The 15,350-nt window shown below is 41.3% G+C and overlaps 1 protein-coding gene across 2 annotated transcripts in view; it reads left to right on the top strand.

The window, feature by feature from the left end:
• hlcs (holocarboxylase synthetase (biotin-(proprionyl-CoA-carboxylase (ATP-hydrolysing)) ligase)) overlaps positions 1 to 15,350 on the top strand; it is a 36,061-nt gene that overhangs the window by 2,207 nt on the left and 18,504 nt on the right. For both annotated transcript variants that reach the window (XM_084028572.1, XM_084028571.1), the window contains 4 exons: positions 2,039 to 2,201; positions 3,346 to 4,376; positions 5,441 to 5,620; positions 14,769 to 15,049. In XM_084028572.1, coding sequence (XP_083884698.1) covers positions 2,039 to 2,201; positions 3,346 to 4,376; positions 5,441 to 5,620; positions 14,769 to 15,049 — 1,655 coding nt within the window. The remainder of the gene's footprint in view (positions 1 to 2,038; positions 2,202 to 3,345; positions 4,377 to 5,440; positions 5,621 to 14,768; positions 15,050 to 15,350) is intronic.

The following is a 15,350-nucleotide window of genomic DNA, read 5'->3' as shown; positions in this document are numbered from 1 at the left end:
ACTTAAACTAATGTCATCTAGACATAAACATGGCAGCGACCTTGTTGTTTGTACCGTGGACAGTCTCTGGTTTAGACGTACATTTTTACACAGTTCGGTATTTTGTATTTGAAACACATCATCAACTTGGAAGGCTAGTTTTATGATGACATTCTGAGGATGGCTAGCGTATTGGTGTTTTCTTTTTTCATTTAGATTTTATAAACTACTAGTCATGTGCTTTGCTTGTGAACATACCTATTATTTTACATCATTTCATTCCACTTTCCTGCAGGCTTCTCTCCTTTTGAATGTGCTCCCTCTCACCTCCACCACTTTCTCTTTTTCCCTTCCTTCTCGAGTGCTGTCCATTTTCCTTCACACTGCTCCACCATGCACACTGAATGAATGCTGTCTCTGCCCTGCTTTTACACTTTGATTTACCCATTTCACTTTGCATTTATAAGACTGGCCTAACCGCCTGGGCTGATCAGCTGACCAGTTCCCTGGGCTGATCAGCTGACCAGTTCCCTGCCCTTTTAATCGGTGTATACATTTGTTTTCGTGTCACATGACTAGCATTTTACACGATTCAAATGTGGTGCTAAATTTGGCTTAATTCATAGTTATTATATTTAAACTGTGCATTAATTCTGGCATGATATGTTTGCTTGCGTATAACACATATTTATCTGCTTAAATAATAAATGTGAACCTACATCTATTTTCTCCTTGTCCTCCATACCGAATTTTAACTCGCTAAACTGCAACTGTCAAAAAAACAGCTGCATAACATCATCATTACCACTTTGCAGTGCTGTGCTGAGAGTTTTGGGTATAAATAGTGAATTAGTATGGAAGCTCTGTTCTGCTTTGAGGTCTGACTATTTAAGTCCCTAATTTGATCCATGTCTCCGAGGAGAGTAAATGTAATCATCCTTGGAAAACATTTTACTCCCCGTTTGTTATGATTTCATACTTGAAGTTGGCGTCACATTTTAATTCAAATCCCGGGGTGCTGCCCTTGTACTGTTGTAATGTAGTACATTACAAATCTTGTGTATTTACCTATTAACACACAATAATGCAGTATTAACATTAGTACAGATTAGCCATGTCCGAATCCAGCAGCTGCATTCTTCAGAGGCTGTATTTGGAGAAGGAATGCGTCACAGCGGCTGAGACAAGTCTGTCCCATTTCAAAGACTCCTTCAAATGCAGCTCAGAAATGTGGCCTTAGTGTCCTCTGAAGGATGAGGTCTCTGAATTGGGACACAGCTACTGTACTTCATCATGTATAAACTGATTTCCCGCTCTATTGGGTACATTTAGATGAACATAATGAAACAGTCCTGTAAATACATTCTACCTTTTTATTAAGGTTTTCTGTATTCAGATTTGGACGGTTATTGAGGGGTCAAATCAACTTCCAACCTTGTTTTGAGGTTGTGATGCTGTGTTGTATTGAGTGTGTTTTTGGTTAGATGTCTGAAATAATGTCTGTGTTTAACACAAGCTGAAGAGATGTCAACGTTTTGCTTTAAGATATAAAATACATCAGTAAATACCCCTCCGATTAATTTTGAAACCTTTGCGTCTCATTCGTCCATGTTGTAGTTCACATAGCCTAACGTTATCTTTTTACTTCTTCATTCAAGCTTAAAAAGATTATCTTTCTCAACTAAACATGTAATTATCATACATTTCTACAATAATAATAATACAAATAATTCAAAATCCAATTAAAAAAAATCCAATTAGCTTTTTTAAAAAGGGAAGCAGCAAAATGCTTCCTGTTGGCTTACAAAAATACATATATTACTTATAATCCTGCTCAGATTATTATTGATTTTATAATTATGAATTAATCTTGAGATGGTTTGATAGTTGCATCTAAAGAAATGTTCCAATAGTAATGCATGCATCTCTATATCAGTATTTCTTCTCGAGCATGGCTGCTCTCCTGAGACAGAGCGATGTTTGTGTAGCAGACAGACAGGAGGAACTGCTGGTCCAGTACCGTGACTCTCGGCTAACCAGTCATGTGTGTTGTGTGCAGGTGCTGAAGTGGTCTGACTACTGTCTTCCTCTGGCCTGCAGCCCTGGCCAGCCGTTCAGGGCCGTGGCTCAGGCCAGTGTGGATAACTTCAGTCTGCTGGGGGTGGCTTTTATCGAAGATCGCCTTCAGCTGGACAACGGACTTATACCCTCAAAGATAATCCGTATGTTTCCTTCAGTTACATTTCATATCACTTACTTATCTGATCCTTTATCTCTCGCAATGGATGTTTCACTTAATGCACCGCTATGAATCCTCTTCTGTTTGTCAGGTTAATTTAGTAAAACCATCACCAGTGAGATTATGTTGCAGAGAATTCTGCAGTTGTGGTTTTCCAGCTTCTCCCATCAAGCTGTTTCTAGCAGCAGCAGACACACACACTATACATGCGGAGGCCAAACTGCAGCCCGCTGCCCATTTTTAAATGGCTCGCGTAGGATTTTTCAAAATAAACTAACTAGAGCATGTTTAATTTTTTTTCAAATTGCACATCCATTTTTTAAGAGATGTCGACTCAATTTAAATGGGATTATCTCCATCTTCACGTCTTGGTACAGAAACCAACATTTGACTATTTCTGCCTGTTCGGTTTGTTGCATCTTAATATTATACTGACAGATTAACATCTTACATTAATATTTTGAGTGGGCCTGTCTGTCAATTGCTGCTGTTTTTTTTCTCTAATTTACAGGCTTACTCATAACATCATAATATTTTAAGTGGAGTATTGGAGGTTAAAAGTATTGAATTACTTATATAAAGTCGATCTGACATGAAAAATGCCTTTTAGAGCACACCCTCAGTCATATTATTCACTAATATAACAATAAATTCAGAAATGTTCTTCCTGGAAAACAAAATATGACGCATTCTTTCATCAGCTTGCTTCAACCAATTATATCATGACATCCATCCATCCAATCTGCAACTTTTAGCAGCACAGAGCTGGAGAAGGCTTTTCAACCTTCAAATCAAATTCCTCCAAACATTATGTCCCGCCCCCTAATCCTGTTTTCCTAGAAATATGTCGGTATATACCATACGGAAGCTTGATACTCTCAGCCCAATATTTTTCTTAGTAGTCATGGAAACTTGAATATTAGACTATTCATCATGACTACAAATGACAGCTAATAATATCTGCTGGATGTGAACATACACCCATACTGGATGTGAACATACACCCATACCTACATTTACTATTATCTATAACTTGTTAATAACAGAAATGACCCGTAATATGGTTGTGCTAAGGAAATGCACGCCTCCTAAGATTGTTCTACTTTTTTTTTCATGACGTCCCAAAGCTGTCCTCCTCCAAGCATCGACCCTCAGTGAGCTGCTGGTGAAGAAGTGTCCAAAGACTGAGACACCACTGTGGCTCTGCGGCACTAAGCCCGGAGGAGGTGTTGCTGAGGCTTTACATCGTCACCTGCCAGCTGACCACCAGCACCTACAGTGCCGTAAAGGCAGCCTCCTACTCACCCCGGAGTTAAAGAGGAGGTTAGAGGAGCGTCGGGGGTCAGAGCCGCTCTGCAGCAACAAGGATCTGGGGCCTGCTTGTGACTCGGAGGACCGTTCCTTGGGGAACCATCACCACATGGAGGGCCATAGACAACACCTCCATCTGTCCAGCTGCCACGAGTGTCTGGAGCTGGAGAACAGCACCATCCTCTCAGTCAAATATGCCTCGGCGGAGAACATTCCAGACCTGCCCGATGATAACTCAGGAGGGCTGGATAGCGGCGACGAGACTCTCGATGATGTTGAACATGATTCCAAAGGGTTTTCAGGGCACAGCGGTGGATTTGACTGTAATAGCAAACCACCAAATGTTCTGCTGTACACGGGTGGTTGCCAGACGCGTTTTCAGGCAGTTCAGCAGATTTTATCAGAGTGTATAAACATGGAAAACAACATTATATATCCCCTCCAGCCACAGCAGGCTCTGAGTGACCCTTGGCTGGACAACACCAGGCTCCTGGTACTGGCTGAGGAGGAAACCCTGACCCCCCAGCTTCAGACCCGTTTTCTCACTTACCTGAGCCAGGGTGGCAGGGTCCTGGGGCTCGCCTCCTCCCTGTGCCCAGCAGGCCTCTGTCTGGAAGTCAGGGACAGGCAACCCGGGCAGGTCAGCAGGCTGAGCTTCACCAAGGAGGACAGCACAGAGCTGGAGCTGAGCGTGTTGACGAGTGGGAAGGTCTACATCAGGGACACTCAGGGAGGAGGGGAGGTGGAGCTCTGGGGGGAGCTGAAAGGGGAAGTCCCTCATCAGAGGGATATGGTGGTTGTCAGGGTTACGCACGGACGGGATGGCGGCGAAGCTGTCCTCTGTCAGGTAAACACATATGGCATGACTGTGTGAGGAGGATGCTGTAGTTTACAGGGCTTTATAATGGAATTATGTCTCAGCCTGGAGGACATGCACGATATTCCTCATTTATTTTTTTATTTATTTTAGATTAATTGATTAGTTGTCAGTTCATTAATTAATTGCAAACTATTTTCATAATCGACTCATCAGTTTGAGTGATTTCTTTTTATTCAAAGAAAAAAAAGTAACAATTCTCTGATTCCATCTCCTTAAATGTGAATGTTTTCTGTTATTTTTTCTGATAAATGACATGTAAAGTGAATATGTTTTAGTTATAGACAAAACAAAACATTTGAGGACGTCATCTTGGACTTTGGGAAACACTGAATTCACACATTTTTCACCATTTTCTGTCTTTATAGATCAAACAACTACTTAAGTTAATGGAGAAAATAATCAACAATAAAACTAGTTGTAACCCTACATTGTTTATATTTCAGTATGAGTAAGGTAGAACCACAAAGGGAGTTCTCATACACACACAGCTGTCGTTGAAGAAACAGCTACATAGCTTCTAAGGAACTTTAGTGTGATCTGAGACCAGCTACACTTAGATGCAGTGAAACTGTACATACGCTCAGTGATTATCTTCATATATCTTATACTGTATCACAAGCTGCTCACAAGCTGGAAAAACAACACGTGATCTTCCCCCATTAAGTTCACAACCAGGCACTCGGATAATAAATAACTAGGATGACCAACAGTGATCTACTGAGTTTGGCAGATCAGCCTTCAAGACAAACATCTGGAGCTCAGTGCCAAGTTATAGAAGAGACAGCTGAGCCTCACTGATTTTAAATTATCTTTAAAAAAAGTAAAAGATCAAATCTTGGCTGTAAACTATCCAATCATGTTGCCATCGCCCATGAGTGCAAGGTTGTGAAAATGTGTTGTTGTGCTGTAACTGATATGATACTCTTTTGTTATGCGTGTTTCTTGCCCAGAGACTACAGATCCTACACGTGTTTATAGCTGAACAGCTGACTGTCAAAAGAATAAACATTGACTTTGTTCCCCGCCTGCAGGCCCGCTTGGAAACAGCTCCTGACTCTCAGAATTTAACATCCGAAGGTTTTGATGAACTGAAGGTCAGCAACGTGCTGCGTTATGAAGTCCTGACAGAAATCCTCACCTCTCTGGGCCTCAGCTGTGAACTAAACCAGCCTCCGGCCCCAAGCTCAGTCCACCTGCTGGCCACCTCTCAGGTAAGACCCACACAGCTCCTCTCTCAGGATTCTCATGGTAACACCATCGTGTCCAAGGCCTGATGTTCACTGCAACAGCTAACATAGATGAAAGTAGGAGTGCCTCAGTACGATTTTCTGTTGTGTTCACGGTCCATCATTGTTCCCAAGAATGTGAAAGCAACAATGAAAATCACATGTCGACATCCAAACATTGATACACACACACACACACACACACACACACACACACACACACACACACACACACACACACACACACACACACACACACACACACACACACACACACACACACCAGATTGTTTTTATTAAAGTTAATTGTATGAGTGGCAGCACAGATGCTCTGCATACTGCACATGTGGAAACAATTTGGCTTCCTAAATGTATGCAAATATATGAGCATATATGCAGCGGGTCTGTGTACAGAGGGCCAATACAAACTCAAGGGCAGTAAATCATTCTTTGATCAGCCGTCACAGTGACTGACCGCAGCGAGTGATGCTCAGTTTGGGAACCAGGCAGTTTGATGGTTGGAAACATTTCACTCCACAAGTTCACTTTCTCTTGGAGACGAGCCAAGTCTAATTATTGAAAGTAATAACAACTAACTAATCTGACTTCACATTCTCATAGTTAAAGGGATAGTTTGGATGTTTTGAAGTGGGGTTGTATGAGGTATTTATACATAATCAGTGTATTAACAGCAACTGTAATCTATATTCACTTCAAAGCTACCAGACAAAAACAGTAATTTACCTCTCAGTACCCGGGGGGTTGCTGGTCTGCCTCCATCAGTTAAGCCCAAGTTATGCTTCCGCGTCGACACAACGCAAGGGGGCTTGCGGACCCCTTACGTCCTTGCGGACCCCCCTTACGTCCAACGCAAGGGCCTGACGTGTACCTCCCAAAAATCCTAGACGCGCGTCGAGGCGACGCAACGCCAACGCAACACCAACGCAGCGGCATTGGCTGTGATTGGTCCGCTAACTACATCCGCTGGAGACCGCTATCCGGTTTCCACTCATAAACACCGCCATTTAAACTTTTAAAAGGCTACTTTTATTGTTTTCACCTCGTTTTATTGTTTGCACCTTGTCGCTTTTGCACAAAGAAATAAAACACCAAGTTCTGAAAAATTGTGGACGTTTAAAGCCAGAAAGTAAACACATAGGCTATAACGAGGCTTACGATGATATACGCCAAGAGTCTCGGTCGGTCGGTCAGTCTTTACAAAAAACATAGCGCCCTTTACCGGTGTGGCATTGAATTGTATTTCGACACGTAAACCCAACGCAGAACCATCACGGTCTCCAAGCAACTGCGTGGCCGTTGCGTGGCCATTGCGTGATCACTACGCGGAAGCATAATCAGGGCTTAATACAGTTTGTGTTATTGTGTGCCTTTAGTGTTTTAAAGAGTTAGTTTGGATTCACCAACAAACACAATATCAAACACAAACTAACCAATCTGGTTAGTGGTAGACCAGCAACTCCTCTGAGAAGTAAAGTTGCTGTTTTTGTCAGTTTCCTCTCCTGTCAGAAAAGCTGTCTGACAGCAAGGTGAAAATATTCTAAATATAGCACCCACTTAAATTTATATTGTATAGTGAGTATGGCATGGCAATAACCGTGGAAAGGTGTATGTACACTGGGGATTTTAAGTTACCACGTCACATTTATTGTTTAATATTGGACCATGATGGACTAGTTGTGATGTCATTAGTCCCACTTGTACATCCACATGTTAAACTGAGATTCAGGGTGAGCCTCTTCAGTACATGAAAGCAAAAACATTGCATTTACAATTTTGCAAGTTCCAAATGCATCATCCTCATAATGACACACCATCATGCTCAGCTTGACTAATCCATGTAACACTGTGTGTTGTTGTGCACAGGTAGGTGAACGCCTCAACAACAGCACCGTGAGCTGCTGTGATGGTTTGAATTGTAATCATTTCAAAAAGTTTTACTTACTGACTATCAACAAAGAATTATTGTTATTTAGAGACATTTCTGTTCCATATTCTTGTGGATGTCTAAAATAGTTTATCGTCATGGAGTGACATGCCTTTTTTACTTTTACTACATACTGCAGCGGCCCTTACAAAGTACTTACTGTTGCATGCAGTATGCATTCAATTGGAATATCCCACTTTGCCATAACATTGCACCTTGAACTCAAACATCCGCTGCAGAGCATTGTGGGTCAGAATAGCCAGAACAGCATGCTGGCTTGCATACTGCAAAATGCGACCAGATGCAGACATCTTGGTATTTTTGGCACAATATAACTCATATACCAAGTATTGGGACTTCTACTCCTACTAAATATAAATACTGTATTTTTAGGCATACTGAATAGTATGGTTGCTTGGGGGATTGGAAGAGACGTTGTGATTTAATGACCACTAGGGGGAGTCAGAGCTCCAAGTTTCTGAGAATCAGGAGACCTGAGCTATTCTTCAAAGCAGCTCTGGTCACATTTCCAAATGTGTTTTCACATATAATCCTCTTAAAAGAACCAGACTCAGTCCTCTAACGTGGACCAACAGAAAAGGGACTCGGTTCTATTAGGGTTCACATTGTCAGTTCATACAAAAGAGGACTCAAGTCTGGTCCATTTCAGACCTGATGGATCCTTTTTCTGTTCACAATCTAGTTCCTTCATCAGTCTGCTGGTCAATTGTTTCCCCTTCAATGACTTGTTTAGGGTTGTTTTCACATAGAACGCATAAACCTGCATTCAAACAACTAGATTTATTCTATTCTCTCCGAAAATCTAATTTTACAAGATTACATTTGAACACATTATGATAACGTTATAATTTGTGTACACCGTAACTCTATGTGAACTTCTTGAATGTTGTTAGCTGTTAGCTCTGTTATGTAGAAATCATTAATGCTGTTATTGCATGTTTTTTAACCATGTTTCTATGGTTGATCAAACAGGGCATTGCTAACAGCTAGGCTAGACTGCTAAACTACAATGGCAGACTGAAGCCGGAGTGCGTTGTGTTCAGAATGAACAGGTTAAGGTGGACTTGAAGCGAGCCGTACTGGGACCGCGTGCTCAGGAGGAGGTTCGTTTCATCTGGAGGGCTGAAAGGGACCGAGTTTGAAACCACCTACCCGACTGGTGTTAATGAAGTGAGGTTTGTCCTACTCGGGCACAGAGCCTGGGCCTCCCTTATAACACCAAGTATTACATTAATATTGGTAGTAGTTGCTTTTGGATTTTTTCCTTTATTGTTGTATATTTGGATTGCTGTGTGACCCTTAACCCCGCTGCCCCAGCCACACACCCCAACCCCCCCTAGTCCTTACAAGAAGCAGGCTTATGGAAATTGGGGGCTGCAGAATTGTTTCCAGATTGGTGTGGAGGTTGTGGAGGAGAGCTGGTAGTTGTGTTCCTCATCATGTCTGTAGAACCTTTCTGCTCCTCGTGTACTCTTGGATTGTTTCCAGTAGCTTTTATTCATTCTGAAAGTTGTTTTTGTCCCTTGATGTTTTGGTCTCGAGTGGTCTTAAGTATGCGTGGTGGAGGTTTCCATCATTGACTGTTGTCAGGTTGGAAGCTCTTTACCTGAATAGGCTTTTTTTTTTTTTAATATTACAGATTTCTTACAATTTGTGTCTTTTATTTGTATTAAAAATGTAATAAAATATTTGAACACTTAATAGAACAAAATAATCTACAGATTAATAGTTTTTGGTACAACCATGCATATTTGTTCCTGTTTGATTTATTCAACTGTAATTTAATTCACATGATTTTCTAACCGTAGAACGACATAACAACCTCCTTTCTGTGTCTCCATTTTTTAAACAAGCAAATACTGTAATAATTAAAAAGACATAATTGAATTGCAAAAAATGACAGATCTGAACAATACATTGGCAATATTATAGGCCAATTTCAGCATTTTACATATATATTCCTCTTGGTGTATTTATATTGGCTGATAATTAGGCAGATGATAAAAGTTAGATCACAATATCCCTGGAGAATGATGACCATGCATAATCATGCATTAATCTCACTTTATCAGAATCTCTTCATTTAGAGAAGGAACGGTCCGTAGTTTCACAGTTGTGTGGAGGAACAGTCAGAGTTCTGCATGACGCCACTCCAACAGCTGTAAGGTTAAGCCTCTGGGCCGTAGTCACTCTGGTAGCAGGACTCTTTGCAGGTGATGAAAACCCTCTCCAGCACACACTAATGCATTCAGTGTGGAGGCGATCAGCGACTGACTTCCATCACGGCTCAGTGGGTGTTCCTGTTCTCTGCCATGAGGGGGAAAATCACTATTTCCTTCTGTCTGGAAATGAAGTGGGTTCTTGAGTGAAATGGAATCAGCACTGGAGTGGATTTGCTGTTTTTTTTTTTTACTATTATAGGATTTATTCACAAGTGCAGATGCTTATTGTGTGTCAAAGCTTGTTGGAGTGTCCTCGTTGATAGATCTTATTTTCTTTAGTCAGTAGACGGTAAAGTGTTCTAAAAGTTGGGTGCACATTCCTCTGGAAGCCCAGTATTTATGTTAAATGATATTATTAGGCCCTGTAGTCTGGATCACTGTCTAATGGTGTGTAATGGGACCCATGATGGCCGACACCATTCTCTCGCTCTGACCTAACTTACCTTTAAGCCGCCGTTTACTCCTACTCTCACCTGAACAGAGGGCAGACACTCGCCCATCTGCTCTAACTAAACTCCTGTTTCCAGGATCATTTAAACTCTGGCTTTTTTATCCGCCACAATTTTGTCAGAGAGGAGAATGAAGCGTGATGGTGTTTTTTCAATACAAGGTGCATGGTTTCTTTGAATAGGACAGGACTAAAATATTGTTTTAGGCAAATAAAGCGGACATGTTATATAAAAAACAAAACACGAACAATGTAAATGTTATGTTATATTAGAGGACCTAATATGGTCCTTTTCTTGTCCATACTTGTATTTCAGGTTATTACTACTGAGACCAAATTTGTTAACTACTCTTATGGTTAAAGTTTTGTGGGGCAGGTATATGGAGATGTGGGGCGTCGGATCCTTGGAAAAGAGACGGCGCACTGTTTTGTAATAACGGATTAAAAATATAACGGGCAGACAAGATGCTTGGTGTGAGTTGTCCACTTTTAGAGATTTCAGCAATAGAGATGTCTGCATTCTCTCCAATATAATGGGACTAGATGGGACTTGGCTCGTGGAGCTCAAAGCGCCAAAATATCCATTTGAAAAAACTCCACAGCAATGACTGTTAGCAGAAATCCTGACCCAGTTACCAAAGATAATCCACAGACCTCGTTGTGAGCAGTTTCATTAAAGAACTATGGTAGAAAGAAAATAGTTCCAACATGCTTACTGCTCACAACAAGGTCTGCAACAATGCAAAAAATTGTAGGACGACCCACTCTGCTTCTGAGCCATAACCACTCAGTAGTGAGCCACAAATAAATAGATAAATAAATGAGTCATTAATGTATTTCATAGAATAAATATTGTGTAAAAGGGCTTAGAACCTTATGATTGGGGATATAATGATAATATAATAATCCCCATGCTCATTGCAGAAATGTTGGGGTTTTATTTTACACAGAATTTGTGCTAAATTTAGCATTTTTTTAATCACTTGAGAAATTATGAAATTGATCAGAAATCCATTGGGGAACACCATAGAAGAAGTTCTGCTGTGATTCAGTATCAAAAGTTTTGGACATTTTTGGGTGGCCGGTAGCGCAGTGGATAGGGCATCCGCCCCATGTACAGAGGCTAAACGTCCTCGACGTGGTGGTCCAGGGTTCGAATCCAGCCTGGGACGTATTTCCCGCATGTCGTCCCCCCCTCTCTCTCTCTCCCCCAATTTCCTCTCTATATTAAAAAGTAATAAAATGCTTGACAGGCTCTCCGCCTGAAAAAATTATCTTTAAAAAAAAAAGTTTTGGACATTTTAACACGTTTGTTAGGATTTGTAGTTCCATCTGGTGTCTGCAACTTAAAGAGTGAGCCCACTACATGTTCGTCAGTCTCACAGGTTAATGAAATAAATACTCATTTATGGGAATTTATATATTATTTTCAAGACAGGAGATCGTTTAAATAAAATATGTGCACAGAAAGCCTTTGTCTACAGACAATAATTAGTAAAATCTCATGGAATTAAAATGGTTGCTAATTTCCCAGAACTGTAAGGATTTACATTTGAGTTACGTGCTGCTGTTTAAATCCTGCCAGCTGTGGAGCATTTAAACATGTGGAGCAACAACTTTCCCACCTCGGCCGCGTCGTGTATCCTCGCTTCCTTCGCCTCTGAAAGTCTTCTCCATACTCATTTCTGGATTTGGGACATCGCTCAAGATGGCGGGTCCGGGTTGATTTCTGGGTCCTGGTGATCGAAGGCGATGGAGGGGTATTGAGCTGAACCCTAAGATGAGTTGAAACAATCTCTGTCATGTATCAGGTGTAAAAGATGTCCGACGCCAGGGACCAATCTGTCATGCTCAGCCATTCACGTGGCGGGGTTTGATGAGAAGTGTGACTCATCTACATGTTTATGATCCATCTGTGACATGTCAGTATAAAACTGACTGCAAATCATATCCTGTTATGTCTTCTGAGGATGACTTCATGTTAATGTCGGATCAAATTAAAGAAATCAACTTTGTCAGGCAGAATTAAACAGTGTAATTCTGTTACACTGTGCTTTGCAATATCTCATCACAATCATACAATTACAGACAACAAGAGTGGAATGTAATGAGAGGTGAAGGAAGCATGTAACCAAATGATATTTTCAGTGAACATTAAGACAACATGTTTTGTGCATGTAAGGACACGAGAGAAACCTGATTAATGGGAAGAGACTGGAACAGAGCAGACTGGGACCGCAGCCTAATTCTACCATGTCATTGATTAGCCACACACACTGATTAAGTCATTCAGCACATTTATTTCAAATGGAAAATCCATCAAATCCCGTTATTCTAGACAGCTGATGTGTTTGGAATGAGAGATGGTACCTGATATGAAAACCCAGTCCACCCAGTTAAATACATATCCATATTCACTGTGGCTTTAGAGGATCCATGATTATTTGGCTGAGTAAAGCCAACTGTTACAGCCTTTCTCAATCGCTGTGGTTCATTTAACTATTCTCAAAACTGTGAGAGAAATGTTCAACTGTTTCATGGGACATCACAACTCTGTAAAAGGTAGAAACTCACCCGAAACATAAAAATGTACTGGAATGTTGAGGGCAGCTGCATGTGGCTCAGAGGTAGAGTGAGTCGTCCTCCCATCGGTTCAGTACCTAGCTCAAGGATCTTGCATGGCAGCAAGTAGAAGAAGTTCAATTTATTAAGTTTCATTTAATTAACACGTAGTGTAAAGAGGTTTGGGTTGTCAGAAGACAAAAAGGGGCTGTATAAATGCAGGTTCATTTACACAAATTTGGTTCGGTACTTACTTTGGGTTTCGGGTCACAGTTTGGTACGTTTTTGGTACAATAGAAAAACAGTCAACAGCTGCTCATTATCCATAATGCTTACTTTTATAGTTGAGTCCCGCAAATGCTGTAAATGAAAAAGAAATAACTAACCAATACAATAAATAACAAAATAAATCATAAACCCTGGATCAATTAAGTATTTCTGATTGTGTAATCTTCCATCATAAGACGCTGACCTGTTGATAATTCCTGAACTGGCCTGTAACTTAGGAAGGGTAAGGCAATTTTATTGTATAGCACGTTTCAACAACATGGCAATTCAAAGTGCTTTACATAAAACATTAAAAGCATTGGAGAAAAAGCATGAAAACAAACCAATAAAATAACTAACCCTAACCCTAACCAGCAGTTGTATTTTGAAATCAATTCTTTGACAGACAGGAAGCCAGTGTAAAGATCTGAGAACCGGAGGCTGACTTTGTAACTGCTTTAATGTGGCTGTTGAAGTTCAGGTCTGAGTCCATGACTATACCCTAGTTTCTGACTTGGTTTGTGGTTTTTAGCATTTTTGCTTGAAGCTGGGTGCTAATGCTTGACCATTCTTCCTTGGCTCCAAAAACAATGATTTCAGTTTTGTCTTTGTTTAATTGGCGAAAATTCTGCTCCGTCCGATTATTGATTTGCTCAATGCATCTAATCAGTACTGGCATTGGACTATGGTCCCCTGGTAATATTGTTATGTAAACTTATGTATTGCCTGTGTAGTTATGGTAACATATTTTTATTGTTTTTCATGATCTGAGCCAGTGGAAGCATGTAGATGTTGGACAGAAGAGGACCCAGAATGGAGCCTTGGGGAACTCCACATGTAATTTTTGCACGCTCAGATGTGTAATTATCTATAGACGCAAAGTAGTCCCTGTCCTTCAATTAGGATTCAGAGTATGTTATGACCGACTGTGTCGATTGCAGCACTGAGATCCAGTCATACTAAGACTGAAATACTACCATTGTCCTTGTTTAAGTGGATGTCATTGAAGACCGTCTTGGTCCTGTGGTGTGGTCTAAATCCTGACTGGAAGACAGTTGTTCATTACCATGAAGTCATTCAGTTGCTTAAAAACTGCCTTTTCGATGATTTTCGAGTAGCAGTATTCCACCATGTGTGTGATGTCATCCCTCCTCACCGGGCTGCTGAAGTACCTCTGCTAATTCTCTCCAGCTTTTTTCTTTATTCACTCTGTTGTGATTGCCCCCCCGAGGAAACATCAACGAGGCAGGGCTGTTGTTGCCATAGTAACATAACTCTTTCCTCCAAAACAACATTGTTCTTCTTTCTCTTCGCCTTTGTTTAGGGTTGTTCACAGACCAACCAATGACGGTTGTCATCTACGTCACAGTTGACGACACTATGTGCTATAGAACCGTGGATTGTTGTCACTCATCGCCGTTCTGATCTGAGCCGACACGGCCGCCAGGATAAACTCAGGCTGATATCCTGGAACATTGTGTTACTTTAACTAAGTTTTCCCGTACATTGTAATACATAAGCAATTCCAAACCTTTCTAAGAGGCAGTCAGGTGATCCAATAATCCAATAACATAACAGAAAATGCTGTGTGTCTATAGAGAAATGGCTTCAATATTTCATCTAAAAGAAATAACTGATGGCATTTGTGTTCTTCTCTGCTTCTCACAGGACACCAAGTCAAGCTTTGTGAAATGGTTGCAGACACATGCAGATCAAAATGGCCTCCTCACATTGTCCAAGGCCTCTCTCACGATGGTGTCAAGTTCTGAGCTCCAGGCTGGTCCTTCGCTGCCTGAGGGCTCTCTGGCCCTGGTCACCAACTCTTCAGAGTCCCAGGGCTGGACCCAGTTCAGCATGGAGACCTACAGCAGGAACCTGACGACCAGCCTGCTCGGGCACACCCTGCTGTATGCCGAGGTCGCCACGTCCACCATGGACCTCTTACAAGGGTAACACATGTTCCTCTGAGCCTGTTTAATGTTGAGAATGTACATTGAGGCTGGCAGCAGTATTCTCACAGGCAACATGGTGGCTCTGTGAGCAAAAAGACATGCAACACTTGGTTCTGATTGCTGCAATGTGCACAGGCTAACCAGCTGTAACTCTCCACAGCGCCTTTTATCACTCTATAGCACAGTTCTCTGCAGCTAGTCAAATAAACTAGTCAGCTTGCTTGCATCGTTATACGTGATTGTTCAGAGCCCTGTGAGCACATGCAAAAAAAACATTTTTCGACCTGCTGTAGAGTGG

This window comes from Eutrigla gurnardus (assembly GCF_963514095.1).
Source record: "Eutrigla gurnardus genome assembly, chromosome: 15".
NCBI lineage: Eukaryota > Metazoa > Chordata > Actinopteri > Perciformes > Triglidae > Eutrigla > Eutrigla gurnardus.
This window is presented reverse-complemented; position numbering and strand designations above follow the sequence as displayed.